This window comes from Magallana gigas, chromosome 4 (genome assembly GCF_963853765.1).
Source record: "Magallana gigas chromosome 4, xbMagGiga1.1, whole genome shotgun sequence".
NCBI classification, from domain to species: Eukaryota; Metazoa; Mollusca; class Bivalvia; order Ostreida; family Ostreidae; genus Magallana; species Magallana gigas.
Window position 1 is genome coordinate 55,547,663 of NC_088856.1, and position 14,847 is coordinate 55,562,509.

General features: G+C 33.5%; 1 protein-coding gene and 1 long non-coding RNA gene across 5 annotated transcripts; both read right to left on the minus strand.

The window, feature by feature from the left end:
* Positions 1-261: 261 nt before the first annotated feature.
* LOC117683202 (amidase) lies at positions 262-9,043 on the minus strand. 4 transcript variants are annotated; one of them, XM_034452220.2, is made up of 11 exons: positions 8,777-9,043; positions 6,772-6,879; positions 6,266-6,380; positions 5,726-5,898; positions 5,402-5,541; positions 4,848-5,048; positions 4,515-4,589; positions 2,983-3,139; positions 2,161-2,223; positions 1,484-1,771; positions 262-1,315 (listed from the first exon to the last, which is right to left on the minus strand). In XM_034452220.2, the coding sequence occupies exons 1-11, from the start codon at positions 8,793-8,795 to the stop codon at positions 1,125-1,127; spliced, it is 1,530 nt and encodes a 509-aa protein (XP_034308111.2). In that variant the 5' UTR covers positions 8,796-9,043; the 3' UTR covers positions 262-1,124. The 4 variants fall into 4 exon arrangements, with proteins under 4 accessions (XP_034308111.2, XP_065939118.1, XP_065939117.1 ...); XM_066083046.1 differs by having other exon boundaries at positions 6,266-6,391; positions 8,777-8,802; XM_066083045.1 differs by lacking the exon at positions 8,777-9,043 and adding an exon at positions 7,062-7,158.
* A 1,619-nt stretch (positions 9,044-10,662) lies between these two features.
* Positions 10,663-12,497, minus strand: LOC117686716 (uncharacterized). The gene is made up of 5 exons (XR_010713414.1): positions 12,358-12,497; positions 11,855-11,949; positions 11,446-11,586; positions 11,017-11,103; positions 10,663-10,747 (listed from the first exon to the last, which is right to left on the minus strand). It is a non-coding gene; the product is annotated as an uncharacterized lncRNA (long non-coding RNA).
* Positions 12,498-14,847: the final 2,350 nt, after the last annotated feature.

Here is a 14,847-nt window from a genome sequence, read left to right on the forward strand (position 1 = left end):
GAGAAACACAACCAAAGCATTTTTTTTGAGTCGTTAGGAGTAGGCTTAATTATGATAGCTAAGATACCTTTCAGTTTTAGGCAATACATGTATAAAACTCATTTTTAATCAATTGCTGGTTTTAAATATGGTTATGGGGAGTTTTAAAAGGGGTGAATCGAGATCTCGAGATCTCAATAATTACCGACTTCTGATTTAGCATATTTTTTAATCAAGTTAGACATCACAATCTAAACACTTTTAATAATTTAAAAAAAAAGGTCAATTTTTTAGTGGTTTTAATCTGAAGCCTATGTAGGAAATACACACGTATACAAAATATGCAGTTATATGGTAATCCGACATTTCAATGAATCTTTAATTTGACATGAACTGATTTAAAACGGCATTAGAATTCTTTTTAATACTAACCAAAACAATGTATATTTATTCAAATAAGTCAGTTCTTTCTTTTTGTTGAGCTCATAATTCTTATGAATCTGTAATTTAAGAAGCTTTACCCAGGTCATTTTAAATTAAATTTGTGATGTGTGTCTACTTATTAACACAATTCGAATACTACTCCAATATCTTATACAATGGATGACCTTTTCTAAGATAAGACATTGATACAACGAACATTAACTCTGAATTGCATTATTTGTTTCTTCAGAAATAATTAAAATTAAAGCAAAACAATGTCTTAATGCAAAACAATTGTCATAACTCTTGATTTAAAAAAGAATTAATTAAGAGCGATACTAGATTACTCAAACTCATTTGTCATTCCCGTATTCTGTCCTTTTTTGTCGAGTACAATGAACAATTTTTTCTTTATTTTCTTAGATCATTTTCTTAATCTAGATTGGGTAAATAATGCGTTAAAACATTAAAGCACATGATCAGGAACATTAAACATGTATAACATGGACATTCAATGTTAACCACATAAACATAGACAACAATTATCAACTATATATATATATATATATATATTTGATAGTTGCACACCGGCATACATAAGTTCAGAATCACAGCTGTCCTGTTTATGGACTCACAGGTTTTAACATCTTGCGTTGTTAAAAACAGGTGGTTCAATATAAATAAAACATGTAAGGCTAACAAAAAACTGATGTGGTTGTTCATTAGCAGTCTCGCAATTTCTCGAAGGCTCGCGCGACCTGTAGAACCGTGAGGTCATCAAACATTCTGCCCACTATCATCATCCCACAAGGCAGACCCTCGATGAAACCTGCATTGATTGTGAGGGCGGGATGTCCAGTAAGATTGAAAGGCTTTGTGTTTTTAACCATGCCTTGCGCAAGTTTCAGTGTCTCTATTACAGATAAATGTATGAAAATTTAAATATACAAAATACATGTATATTCAAACTATTACACCGAAACTTAAAAGAACGTCATAGGATATTTTCAGTTAATAATAACTTAGCATTTTTATTTAACATTTAAAGTCTAAACATAGATTTTGATATAATAACATTTACCGCGTAAGGTATTGTTACTGGTTGGCAGCTTATAAGCTATGGATGGTAATGTTGGCATGACCATGACGTCATAATCCTTTAGAATACGATTGTACTCCTTTGTCAAGTGTTGGACTAGATTCTGGGCTTTGCTGTAAAATTTGCTTTGGTAATTCCTCTGAATGTATTCAGAAAATATCATTGCGATTTTAAGCGTCATTGGGCAGTCAAACGGTCGAAGGTTGTAGGCTTTTGCTAAAGCCTCTTGTAACTGAAGATCGTACGTCCCTTTCCAACCATATCCGTGACCTTCACAAATCAATCATCATGATTAAAACGTAAAAAAATATATAAAATAATTCTAATTACCTTACAGTAATAGAATTAGAATTTTTGTGGATAAAAGTTAAATTCACAGTTCAAAGTTAAAGTATATTTGTCGCTAATTCAATTGTTTTAAATAGTTACATCTCTGACACGTTGTTGAGCATTGACAAGATTTTGATTCTGTGGATCAAGTCAACAACAACTCTAAAATCAACATACACTCATCCTAAACGGTTATAATGATACAGCATCAAAATAATTTTATTATGTTGGTTTTGATATAAGATAAAACAATAATATTTAAAAATGCTTATTATTTTGAACGTTTAAAGTCTTAACAGATTAATATAATTTTTTTTTATTTCTCCTACCATTTCCTTTAACCATCATTTGATATGTTCCTTCGAAGGTTATTGGAGACCATATGGCTTTGCCTGTGTTAAAATAAATAATTCAATTGTTACTCAAGGTGAACCGCTGAACTGTATAATCTCAATTTCCTACAGAAGAGCAATCAAATTCCCATCATAGAAGATTCCATGCCACTTTATGTGTGCATTGGCTGTTTATGGTTCACGATAAACAGACATCTAGTATGTTATGTAAAAGTCTTCACTGCCATATCAAACTGGAATTCTTGCAAAACGCTATTGCATTACATTCAGAAAATCGTATTAATTTCGGCTTGCTTGAAAATAATAGACATTGTCTCCAACATATAGGGAAATTAAAAATTTGAAATATATTCTTTAATAAGACTTTTTTGAGTTAATGATCTTTTATTTAATTATATCCATTGTTCAATGTATTTTTAAATCAAGGAAATTTGAAACTACTAACATTAACTAATTTTAATGAATGTCAACGTCGTCTTGACATGGAAGTGTACTATCATTATATAAAATGTTTTTCAATCGAATAAGTACTAGTATATCCCGGTACATAATGTTTTTCAACAGTTGCATGAAATCGGTTATGTACTTTTTTGGCTTTGGTTGCATTTAGAATTGTTGTACCTATATTTGAATAACAATGTATGCTTTCATTTCCTATATTTGAGTAACAGTGTATGTTTGAATTTCTTTATTTTAATTTTCAAAGTGATCATTGTTTTGCCTTGATTGCGTATGTATTAACCTACCAGTCAAGAAAGAATACTATACAGCCAATCAGATAATATAAAAAAAACTCACCGTCGTTGTGGATAGGGAGGGACACGTCAGACACCTCCGCCCCCGCCTCCTCCAGGGTCAAGGCCGCCTGTCTGACGACCCTCGCCACCTCTTCATCCATGTCTTTGAATCCTTCTTTAAGGAGACCAATCTTCTTTCCTTTTATCCCATAGTTAACCTATACGATATTGATGGTCATTTTTTTTCTTTGACGTTAATAATAAATCAAGTTGTTTTGTTTTGAATATCATTCTTTTAAGGACAAATGCTATAATGCACTTGTAGTTCATTGTCAAGGGAATGTCACATGATAACTCTTATCAATAACTTATCAGCCTTGAGTCAGGAATTATTCTTAAGTATTTGCATTTCACGGTAAAAATTAGAACAATTTTTTTTCTTTCACAGCACATACCTTTTAAAATCAAGAACCGAAGTACTGACGAGATTTGATTTCATCGAATGTTATTTTAATAATGCACATATTTATGAGAATAATGAATTCTCGATTTTTCCGACAAGAATTTCGAGAAAACCCTATATGAATCATATGTTGTGTAACATTTAAAGATAGAATGTATTCCATCAAACTATGTATCAATAATCGAAATATTTCTAAAAGAAATTGTAAGGATCCAATCAATATTGAACTCTAGGCTCGTTAAACCAGACGCTCGACTGTCTCTGTTAATCTCCGACAAGCAAGAGAGAGTTTGTCGAAGATTTACGGAGACAACCGAGCGTCTGGCTGATCGAGACTACATTGAACACTGGCGTAGGAATACATACGACTACAAAATAATAAAATGTTCGTACTATATAAAATCTGACTTGTTTCAGGGTATTTATAAATAAGTTTCCTTGAAAAAACAATCCTTCAGCATATATTACAACGAATTTATCAAGAATCTTCAAGAACTAAGTCATGTCAGCGGTGATGATTTGTGCATAGGTCAAACACCGTTTCACTTTCGGTTTGCCTGAGTAACTGCATAGGAGAGTTGATTAAAATCAACTCCCAAAAAGGTTATGAACAATGTGATAGTAATTCGTCAGTTTATAGAACTAGATAGATCGATAAATAGATCGATAGATAGATAGATAGATACATAGATTAAATATACCTGCCTTAATGAATGATATTGATTTATAGATATATACATAAAGAACAGGGAAATTTGGAGCTCCACATCCGCCCCGGCTGGGACTTGAACTCATCACCTCTGGAACCCACTCTCCTAGCATGCAGGTGAAATACAATTAAACGACAATTTGAGCGGATCGGAACAATTCACATTGCATATAGTAAGCACAAACAAAGTTCAAGCCTCAGCCGATGCGAAGGTAGAGCTCCAATATCGTTCTTTGCCAACAGACCACCATTCACATTACGAGAGAGAGAGAGAGAGAGAGAGAGAGAGAGAGAGAGAGAGAGAGAGAGAGAGAGAGAGAGATTGTCTTGCAAACACCAGCAGTTGAGTGCAGTTAATGTACTTACAAAACAGGAAAGAAAGCTATGAGCAGATACCAGTATTCGGTTATAATATACCTACCAGATTAGAGTACGGTGGGTGGGGTAGGGCAGGAAACTGGCGGGGGTCATTTCCATCATCGTAGCCAGCAATCACCTGTAACACAATTGGAAATTTATAATCAAATCTAAAAAGGAAAAATGCAAATATCGATCATGTTGAATTATAATGACACGTAATGATTAGCGAAAGTTTGCATACATGTATTTAAAAAAAACTGTCTTCTTAGTTGTATACATAGGCTAAAATCATAAGCACCTCTTGTGTGTTTAAAAATTTGATATGAAATTGATTGTAAGTTTTTGATGAGATATTTCAATGCTATTATGAAACTAAGTGTACTTATATTTATACTTCAAGCAGAGACGCACAGTCCTCCACAGTTCTTGTCATGGGCCCAACGTGATCTAGAGTTTTTTCGACTGGCATCACACCGGTGTATGGCACCAAGCCATAGGTCGGCTTCAATCCCACAATTCCACACCAGCTGGCGGGAATACGTATGGATCCGCCTTGATCTCCTCCAATAGCAACATCTACTACTTTTCTTGCAACCTTCACAATCAATAAAGAGATTTTTCCATTTAAATATTCTCTTTACTTTTTACATGGTTTTCCTTGTTTTGTGAAGGAAGTTGATTTAGTTTGCGCAAAATGAAGATGTTTCATGTAATATCACATATACATCTGGAAATAATGAAATGTATCTATTTCTACATGATCATAACTTGCCTAATAAGCCATTTAATAACAATATATGTGTTAAAATTAATAAATGCAAAGGTTATTAACATTGCTAAATTAAACGAAGAGGTTTTCAGTTTATCAAGTTTAGTATCACATTGTATAAAACTTTTTAATTTATCTACCATTAGTATTATGAAATAAATATCGTTAAATTTTATTACCAGAGACGCCGAGCCGGAACTCGAACCACCTGTACTTCTTGTTGGATCATACGGGTTTTTGACGGGTCCGGAAGCGGAAGTAAAGCTACTCGCGGAACAGCATAAGTCCTCGCACACAGCTTTACCTAGAATCCGACCCCCTGATATAAAAGAAAAATCCAGCAATACAGTCTTTATCACAAAAATGTTTTCTTCACATATAAACTGAAAACTACATTGCCTGGAAATTCAATAATGTTTGTTGCATAGCAATAAGCATGAGTATTTCTATTGAGTATCTTCAGTTATTGCAATAATTGTTCAATACACGAGTGAATCCCATACCTGCATTCAGTATCCTGGTCACTACAGTGGCGTCTCTGTCGGGCACGAACCCCTCCAGGAGCTTACTTCCGTTCATCATCGGGACCCCCGCCACACTCACATTGTCTTTGATGGCAACTGTTTTTCCCGCCAAAAGTCCTTCTTCTGCACCTTTGATGTCACATCGGTAATACCTTAAAGTCATCAATAATACTTTCAAATACATATATTCTATTTTGTTCAATGACAGAATAACACAGGACAGGATTGCGTGTTTGATGTTGATTTGCCAAAATATACATGTAAATTACCCACTACAATTAAAGGTTAAGCATTTATCACTATTAAATTAATTAGATATAATAAACATACATTGTAAACTACGAAGTGAGATATGACAGGTAATTTGTACATGTAGTGTTATACACTATGAAAGTACAGAGTATAGTTGCGATTCGTCTTAACATATAAACAATGAATGTAAAAGTATACAATACTATATTAGTACTCAAATTGCATGCTGTGTATTGATATGTGCAATACCACGTGACTAAGACTAACCAAGAATCATCTTCCTGTTCCCTGTAACCCGGCGTCCTTGGATACCGCACTAAAGGAGTGGGCGGGATCAGCTCGTACACTCTCTGGTAACTTCTACAGGTCTCTCCACACCACTCTGTTATCATACTTACATTGTATTGTTATAAGTATATTAATACCTAAAAAACCTATCTTAATTGAATTAAACACATAGCACATTAACAATAACATGTAGCCAATCTTTGACTAGTTTTCATATATTTCTATATTTTCAATGTACCGTACGTTTTTGCCTTAAAACTTCTTTGTATGCATATCAATTATAAGGTAATATTTAGAGAAAATCGTTTGCTACAATGTGCTTAATATGAATAACAGCAACTTAACCATGGCTTCATACTAAAAATCAACCTTAATGTTTTGGTCAAACTGAATGGATCGCTTCTATTGAAAGAAACATTAAGTTATTTTAGATACGTCAGTGAATAAAGATAACTATGGAATTAGCTATAGATTTATATAAGTACCATAGATGGCGCTAGTCTCTTCCGGTGTGAGTTTCAGTCTCATTTCCTCTGATATCGATCTGATATCCTCTTCCGATATCCGTACGATGGCGGCACTTTTTTGCAACTCTACAATTGATGGAAAAATAGTTTCAAAATAATTAATCATAATATTATAACATAATATCATTCTTGTTTATCAAAAAGAATAGATATAAATATTGAAATCTGTTAATCTAGCAAAATATCGTATTGTTCTAACAAATTCAAATATACGGGTTTATAGAACCCAAAGACAGACAAAATCATACCACAACGATCTGAATGAATGAATTATCACTGAAAACGAGTAAGAATTTACACCAAACGTCCCCATTTCTAACAGTAAATGAGGCTATGTAATAATTTACACGTACAAAGTATGACTGTGAATATCAAATTGTAAAAATATATATATGTAAAGCCGGATTTTGCTCAAAGTTACGTAGGGAAATCGGCTAATATATAATATAAATGACGGAGCTACAAAAAACAAAAAAAAGAAAATAAGCAACATCAAATTAGAATCTTTTGGTATATTGAAATAAAAATTTTGAATTAAATTATATGCATTTTTATCACACAAATATTTAACGAGGCCGAGTACAGAACGAGTACGCACGCTTTCGCGCAGCGTTTCATTTGTATTGTGACGTCATCTTTTTGCTTGGTTGACGCCATGGCGTGATAGTTTCAACTGCAGATATTCAGCGAAAATTGTTGAAAATATCTCGTTTGATGCGTAAAAATAATGTTATATTGTGGAATCAACATAAATGTCTCGAAGTATAAGCTATATTTGGGCTCGGGTCGAAAACGTGAAGAGGGTTCAGCAAGCCTAGCCCTCTGTCACGTTTTCTTAACCCGCCTAAATATAGCTTAATTCATATATTTCAAGACAGTAACCATGTATTTTATAGAAATGACCCTTAATTTGTGATGCTCTATATTTTTTCATTACTTAAATATGTCTGAATATTTTAATAATACTATATAGATCACCCTTTCCGCCTTTGTCAAATAAAAAATAGCCATTATCTGACGAATCTGGGAAATTGGGCATACAAAAATAAACTTTGATAAGACCCCTGGAACAAACCAGGAGGTAAAAGGTTTTTTTTATTTGACCATTTGATGCCTTTTAGCAATAACTTTAATATGTAGAACAGAAAAAGAAATCTCTAGGGCAGAAGTTTTGAAAAAATGTAAAATATATGCAAAATTGATACATTTCAAGCAAAATCCCATATGGTCCTATGTTAAAGATTAACAAATTTTGAGATGACCCCCTCAACAAACGGTGTGGTAAATGTCTTATTTTTTAATCTTAAAATAATAATTATATCAGTAGAAATTCATGTAAAAAGTTTCATTCAAAAATCTAGGGCAAAACAAATTAGACCCGGCCTCGTTAAAACGAGGAATGTTTAAAACATCTTCGTTAAAGCAGATAAAACACAAAAAATTCAAGGAATGGATTTGCATGAAGGGAATGTAATATAATATGTCTTAAGTAATTTTCTTTCATAAATTTTTGATGAGTTTTTAATTTAAATAAACATAACTGTCAATGGAGTATCATTCAAATCGATAAAACGGGAAAAATTCAAATCGGAAGCATTAAAGAAACGTAGCATAATTTTTCATCCTTATCATCAAGGGTATTTTCATGTTTTTTTTTTATTGTAGTGAATGAATAGAGTTTAAACACAAAAGTATTTATATGATTAACGAGATAATGCCCAAAAATGGTGGAAGCAGAAACTTGGGACTTTTTTAAATTCATGACCAGATTTAGTAGTATGAAATCAAATGTTACGATTCATCATTTTGTGCAAAACAAGAATATTCCGTCTTGACGGTCGTCTCCAATGCGCTTATTAAACTTTATGGTACTTTCAACGAAAGAAACAAAAAACATTACATCTAGATTGCAAGTATAAACATCGAAACCAATCTTTTATAATAAATTATAATTGAAACTTACCTGTTGTTATATCCGACATAGTTAGATTCAAACTGATAACATCTCTCTCCGTCGCTGACCCTAGTTTACCTTCTTACCTTCATAGGAACGAGTTTTGTACAAAGGTTACCGAAATTGTGTTAAACCTATTGAAAGAAGAATATAGACACGCACTCCCCTGCATTTATAACAGAATTTACGCAGTTAATATTGCTAAGTTTGGCGTAAACAAATAACTTCTGCGGGTAGGTATTCCATGCTTTTAAAGGCCAAAGCGATTTTAACCGTAAACACGCTTTTGTACAAAGAGTATCGGAATGGGACTAAAATATAGGAAGAAGAATCTATAAATATATACACGTGTTTATATAGCAATGTTTTACGCAGTTAAAGTTACTTAGTTTGGCGTAAAACAGAACTTAAAGTGGATCACTACACAGTGAATAATTTTCTAAAATCAGCAGAAAATTACTTGATTATGGTAGATATCATAATGGATAAGATGTGTTTAAGTAAATAGGCACTATATATAAAATATATATATATACGGATTGATTTTTGCATTGAATCTAGTATGTTAAGCTGAGAAATACGGACATTAAGATGAGCACTTTATTATAAGTGTTTCCCCTCTTATCGAAAGTATTGTTCTGGATATTATCTTCGGTTGATATCATAATAAATGAAATAGTCTTAGCTTTTCTAAAGATTTATGCAATGCAAATACAGAAGTATGTCATGTTTGGATCTTCTTTTAAAAAAATATAGTGAAAATGATACCATGAATTAATGTCATGTTTGGAAATAGATTTTTAAGTAATCCTGACACACTCGTCTGATTTTTTCAAGTAAATGCTTTTGTTCAAGGTAATTGTTGGGTATGATAGCGGGAACGACCCCGCCAGTTTCCCGTCATAACCCACCCACCATATTCACAACTGGTAAGTCAATCGATCCATACATGTGCATGTTTCAACATCCAATACTTGCAAATCATAATGTAATGATGGTATACATGTACGTGTAATAAACGGAATATGAACAATAGCAACAGTCTTTATGTTAATTACCGAAAGATACAAACGACATGTAGGAGTTAATGCTATTTCATTAGACGCTAAAACCACCATGCAAATTGTATTTAATGCTCTGTTCTAAATATCGTTTTAAATCCTTTAATTCTCTAGAATTTATCAATGTAGAATTATTAAGTCATTTTGAAGCGACCTTATCATTGAGTAATGTGTTTCGTTTATTGAGGATGAAGAAGAGTTGTGTCGCCCATTTTTCGTATCAGTGATTGTATAAAACAGTACATATTTTTAAGGTAAATGACGGGATTAAAGGTAAGAAGATTGGATTCCTGACTGAGGGGTTTATAGGCGTGGAGGAGGACCTAGCGGGGATTGTGAGACAGGCGGCCTTGACCCTGAAGGAGGCGGGGCGGAGGTGTCCATGACGTGTCCCTCCCTATCCACAACGATGGTGGGTACTACACAGCAAAATGTGCCACATACGTTTCACATACGTTAAACATGTGTGATACGTATGTGACCTCACGTACGTTTAACGTGATTTAGGTACCACGTGTGTTTAACGTACGTTAATGAACATATGTGAAACGTATGTTACACGTGTGTTAGACATACGTGATACATTCCATACGTTTTACGTATGTGGATCCAACGTACGTTTTTTACATGAATTACACACGTATCACATGTAAATTGCTTAAAATTGAATTACTTGAATATTTTTAATTTTTCAGTTCATTCTTGATATACTTCATCTTGCTGCTTGAATCACTTCAATTGATTACTCAGTTACTTCAGTGGATCTTTGGAAATATTCATTTTGCATTTCCAGCTTCTTGTTAATCTAAAACTAGAGTTACAGAAAAAAGACAATTTCGAGATTAAAAATGAATTTTAATTCCTTGAATGATTACATTTAGATTTATATTGTTGTCATTCTTCTGTGCTTTAATAGTTTCTGGAAAAAAAACAAAGAATTTTACATTAATTTTCATTTTATGATAAAGTAAAATTTGTCAATGCCTCAGTTGCATTTTTATTCAACAATATTGTTGAAGAATAACAGGATCCATTTAGATTTTATTGCAAATACAACATGAAGAAAGTTTACAATTAATCATTTTTTCTTTTATTTGCAAGCTCTCAGAAAGAGAGAGAGAGAGAGAGAGGGGGGGGGGCAAAATAGAAGGTCAATCACAAGTATTAATTTGACAAAACAATTTTTACCTCTAATATATTCATCCTGATTTTTGTCCACCTCCAACTTCTTCCTTTTTCATGTTTTCCCATGACAATGCTTGTTTGAACTTCTTTCTAAAATATTAATGCAAACTTAAGTACATACAATCATTAGAGTTTTTAAATACACGATAAAAAATATAATTTATACATGTAAGCGGAAAACAACGTATACAGGTAAATATTTTTTATGCAAATAAGCTTGAATCATTTGGGTGAAATGATATTCTAAAGTACACTTGCACATAGTTTCACATAGTCCCCAGAAAAGTGTGTGTGTGTGCATGCATTGAGGGGGGGGGGCAACTCCTTGATAATTCACTTTTTATATGAAAATTTAAGTAAAATCTTTGCTGCAACAAAAATAGGGGGTAACTGGATACATGCCTGTATTAATTCTTATCTAAATTGAATTACCTTAATCTGTCACTAAATTAGCAACCACATTGCAACTGTCTTTGAACTCCGCGAAGAACTTTTGGATCCTGGATCATTCATTACAAAATCTTCAGGCTACATCAAAACAGATCTTTGAAATTTTTGTATTATATCCATTTGCTACAAAATATAATACATGCATTAGATAATTAGATATGTCAAAATTTTACACTTACTTACTAAGAAATACAAATGTACATGTAGGTGTCATGCAACAGATTATCATTAATGATCCTGAACACCCAGTGACTTCTACTTTTAATGAACTATGTCATAGAAATCCATACCTTTGAGTTATTTATTAGGTTGGATTTGTATGGAAAAAAATTTCCTAGCGGTGTTGATGAAAAATGTTTAAATTGTGAAATGCAATGGTATGTGTACTTACATTATAATTTTATCAATTCAAAGAGGCATCTGTCATTGACTGTGTTAGCTAGTTGGTGTCCTCTTCCAGGGATATGTCAAGCAGCCAGTGCATGCCTATAAAAAATTTCAATTACCATGCAATAAGAATACAACTTAATAGAGGCAATTCAATAATCATTTCACTTAGTTGCAATGGAAGACCTACTCGTTACTTTGCATAGGCTTTGCTCTAGTTTTTCTCTACTTTCAAATATTTCAGTTTTCAAATGCGTCTTATCCAAGATCGACATATATTTTATGAGTTTTAATAAGTATTGGTTCTTCTATATTAACTAAACCAAATAGCTGCTTAGTTGTAGCTCTCTGGGGAAACATCATTTTTATCGTCATTTATTCAACCCGAATTTTCCCGGAGAACACAGTTACAGCTCCGTGCTACATGTTTACTCTTTTGACATCGGTAATTGTACGGTATAATTTTCAAATGCAAGTAAATAAAAACGAATGCTTGACAATCATTACCTCTGCTAAATCCTGCAGTTCGATCTTCTGCCTCCGTGACGTAAAAATGTGACGTATATTTTGTCATCGACAAAACTAAAACCGATTTCGTATTTTAAAATTCCGGATTCGTTATCGAATTGATTTTAAGAAGACACGTGGCTTCTGTTAATGAAACAACTTTATTTATGCAGAGTTTAAACCAATAAACACGCACAGTAGCAAGGCTTTTCTTCACACATGTTCACATGCATTCATTTCAGAGACATGAGTGATAAAGCAACATCAGACATGTACATGCAGATCATGCGCGGATCCAGAATTTTTTTACCGGGGGGGGGGGGGGGGGGGGGGTCCGAAGGATAATTGTGTTTGCCGGGGGGGGGGGGGGGTCCGAGATATATTTGCGATGATTTTACTGTGTAAATTTCATTAACTTTCATTTTCCGGGTGGGGGGGGGGGGATCCCTCCGACCCCCCCCCCCCCCCCCCCCCCCCCGCCCATTAGATCCGCGCATGCAGATAATTTTAATGTAAAGTTATTCAAATGCATGCCTTCAGTTCACACATATGTAAAACATATATATTATTAACGCACGTGTAACATGGTTTTTAGAACTCATGTTAACCATGTGTTTATTAACATATGTGTAACATGTGGTTGAGATCTACATATGTAAAACAGATGTGATTCACATATGTTTAACATATGTAAAATCTAACGTATGTTAAACATATGTGATGTTGAACGTATGTTATCACACGTATGTTAACCATGCGTTTCTCAACATATGTTTAACGTACGGTTTGATTTCACATGTGTGTAACGTATGTTTAACGTATGTTGTACGTGTGTTAAGTTCAAACATATGTGAAACGTATGTGGCACAATTAGCTGTGTAGGACGATTTCATGACGTAATAGAATGTAGCTGACGTTTGTGCTTAAATAACGCGGTACATTATCGCATTTGGAGCTAATTAAAATGGGTTCTGTTTTTCAGATTTTTTTTCAATGAATGTCAAAGTGATCCGTACTTGACATAAGAAATATGTGTGAAAAACAATTTTTGAGCTAAAATCGTGCTAAAATATTTGAAGGTTAACTGGGTCGGTTACATGAACCAACGATGTGATCATCGACAAGTGTCTTTTAACCCTGTGTATCGTTCCATCGCTTTCAATATTATATGACTTTATGATACAGATATACACTTGATAAATTAAGTTAATTGCCTGGTCGTACTTTCACAATAAACCAGTGACAATCAAGCTGACTCAATTTGATCAATATTTATCAATATAAATTGAATATATCAATATGCCGAAGTTTAAAACGGATAAACACAAATTCATATACATGTATTGAATTAAATGTAGTTAGTTGGTAATAGGATTTGCCTATTTGTAGGTGTGGCTATATGGACTCCTGTGGATTTTGAAGGAACATATCAGATGACGATTAAAGGAAACGGTAATAAATGTTTATCTGCTAGACTAAGACTTCTAAGGTCGAATGTCTAGAAATGAATAATAGTAATAATATAGTATTACATGATTTTTTTTGCTGCAAGATAATAATGATTGTACAATATCCATTGATAACAGCATAAACATTCATACACATATACGTACGGGTCGTCTAGCTGTAAACATTCACACACGTGTACGTACGGGTCATTAAGCTGTAAACTGTTCATACACTTTTACGCACGGGTCATTAAGCTGTAAATTGTTCATGCCCACTTCTTCTGGAAAACTTATCAAACTGCCTACCAGAGCCGATTCTATAGGCGGTAATGTGACTTGTTTATCATATATATGTGCTTCTATCTCTGCATCCAATCTCTATTTGACTATGTATTTTTTCTGTCGATGTAATTGATCCAACACCTATGACAGCTCTAGTAGGTCACAAAGTATATGAAAGGCATGTTTTCTTCCTACAAATACAATTTGGTGTTATAACTACTTAAAATTTGGTGTTATGGTTACTGCAAAGCAGTCATAAAATCAACGTTTCTTTTTAAAAAAACATGTGGGGAAACTGAGGAATCTTTTTTGTTTGTGTCTCATTCTAAGAATAAAATTTATTTCAAAATAAAACCAAAAATCATCTCTTAATTAGAAAGTCGGCACTCCGTCATCATTTCTAACTGGACATTTACACTGTTGTAACGTGCTTCTTCCTCTAGAGAGAAGATCTGAAAACTGATTAATATATTTTTGATTTTTATTACATTTCCAAGGTTCTTGTGATCGACAAGAATCAATATGACATCCAAGATTAACAGTGTCATAAACATATTCTGGTTTGAGTACTAGCCTAATGCAATGATATTTACAGAGACCCTGAAACTTGTGCTTGGGATGATTAAAAACACTGCACCGTTCAACGCCACCGGACATCCGGCCCTCAGTGTCAACGCCGGCCTCAGCGAGGGTCTGCCCTCATTGCCCTGTGGGATGATGATAGTGGGCAGCATGTTTGATGACCTCACGGTTCTACAGG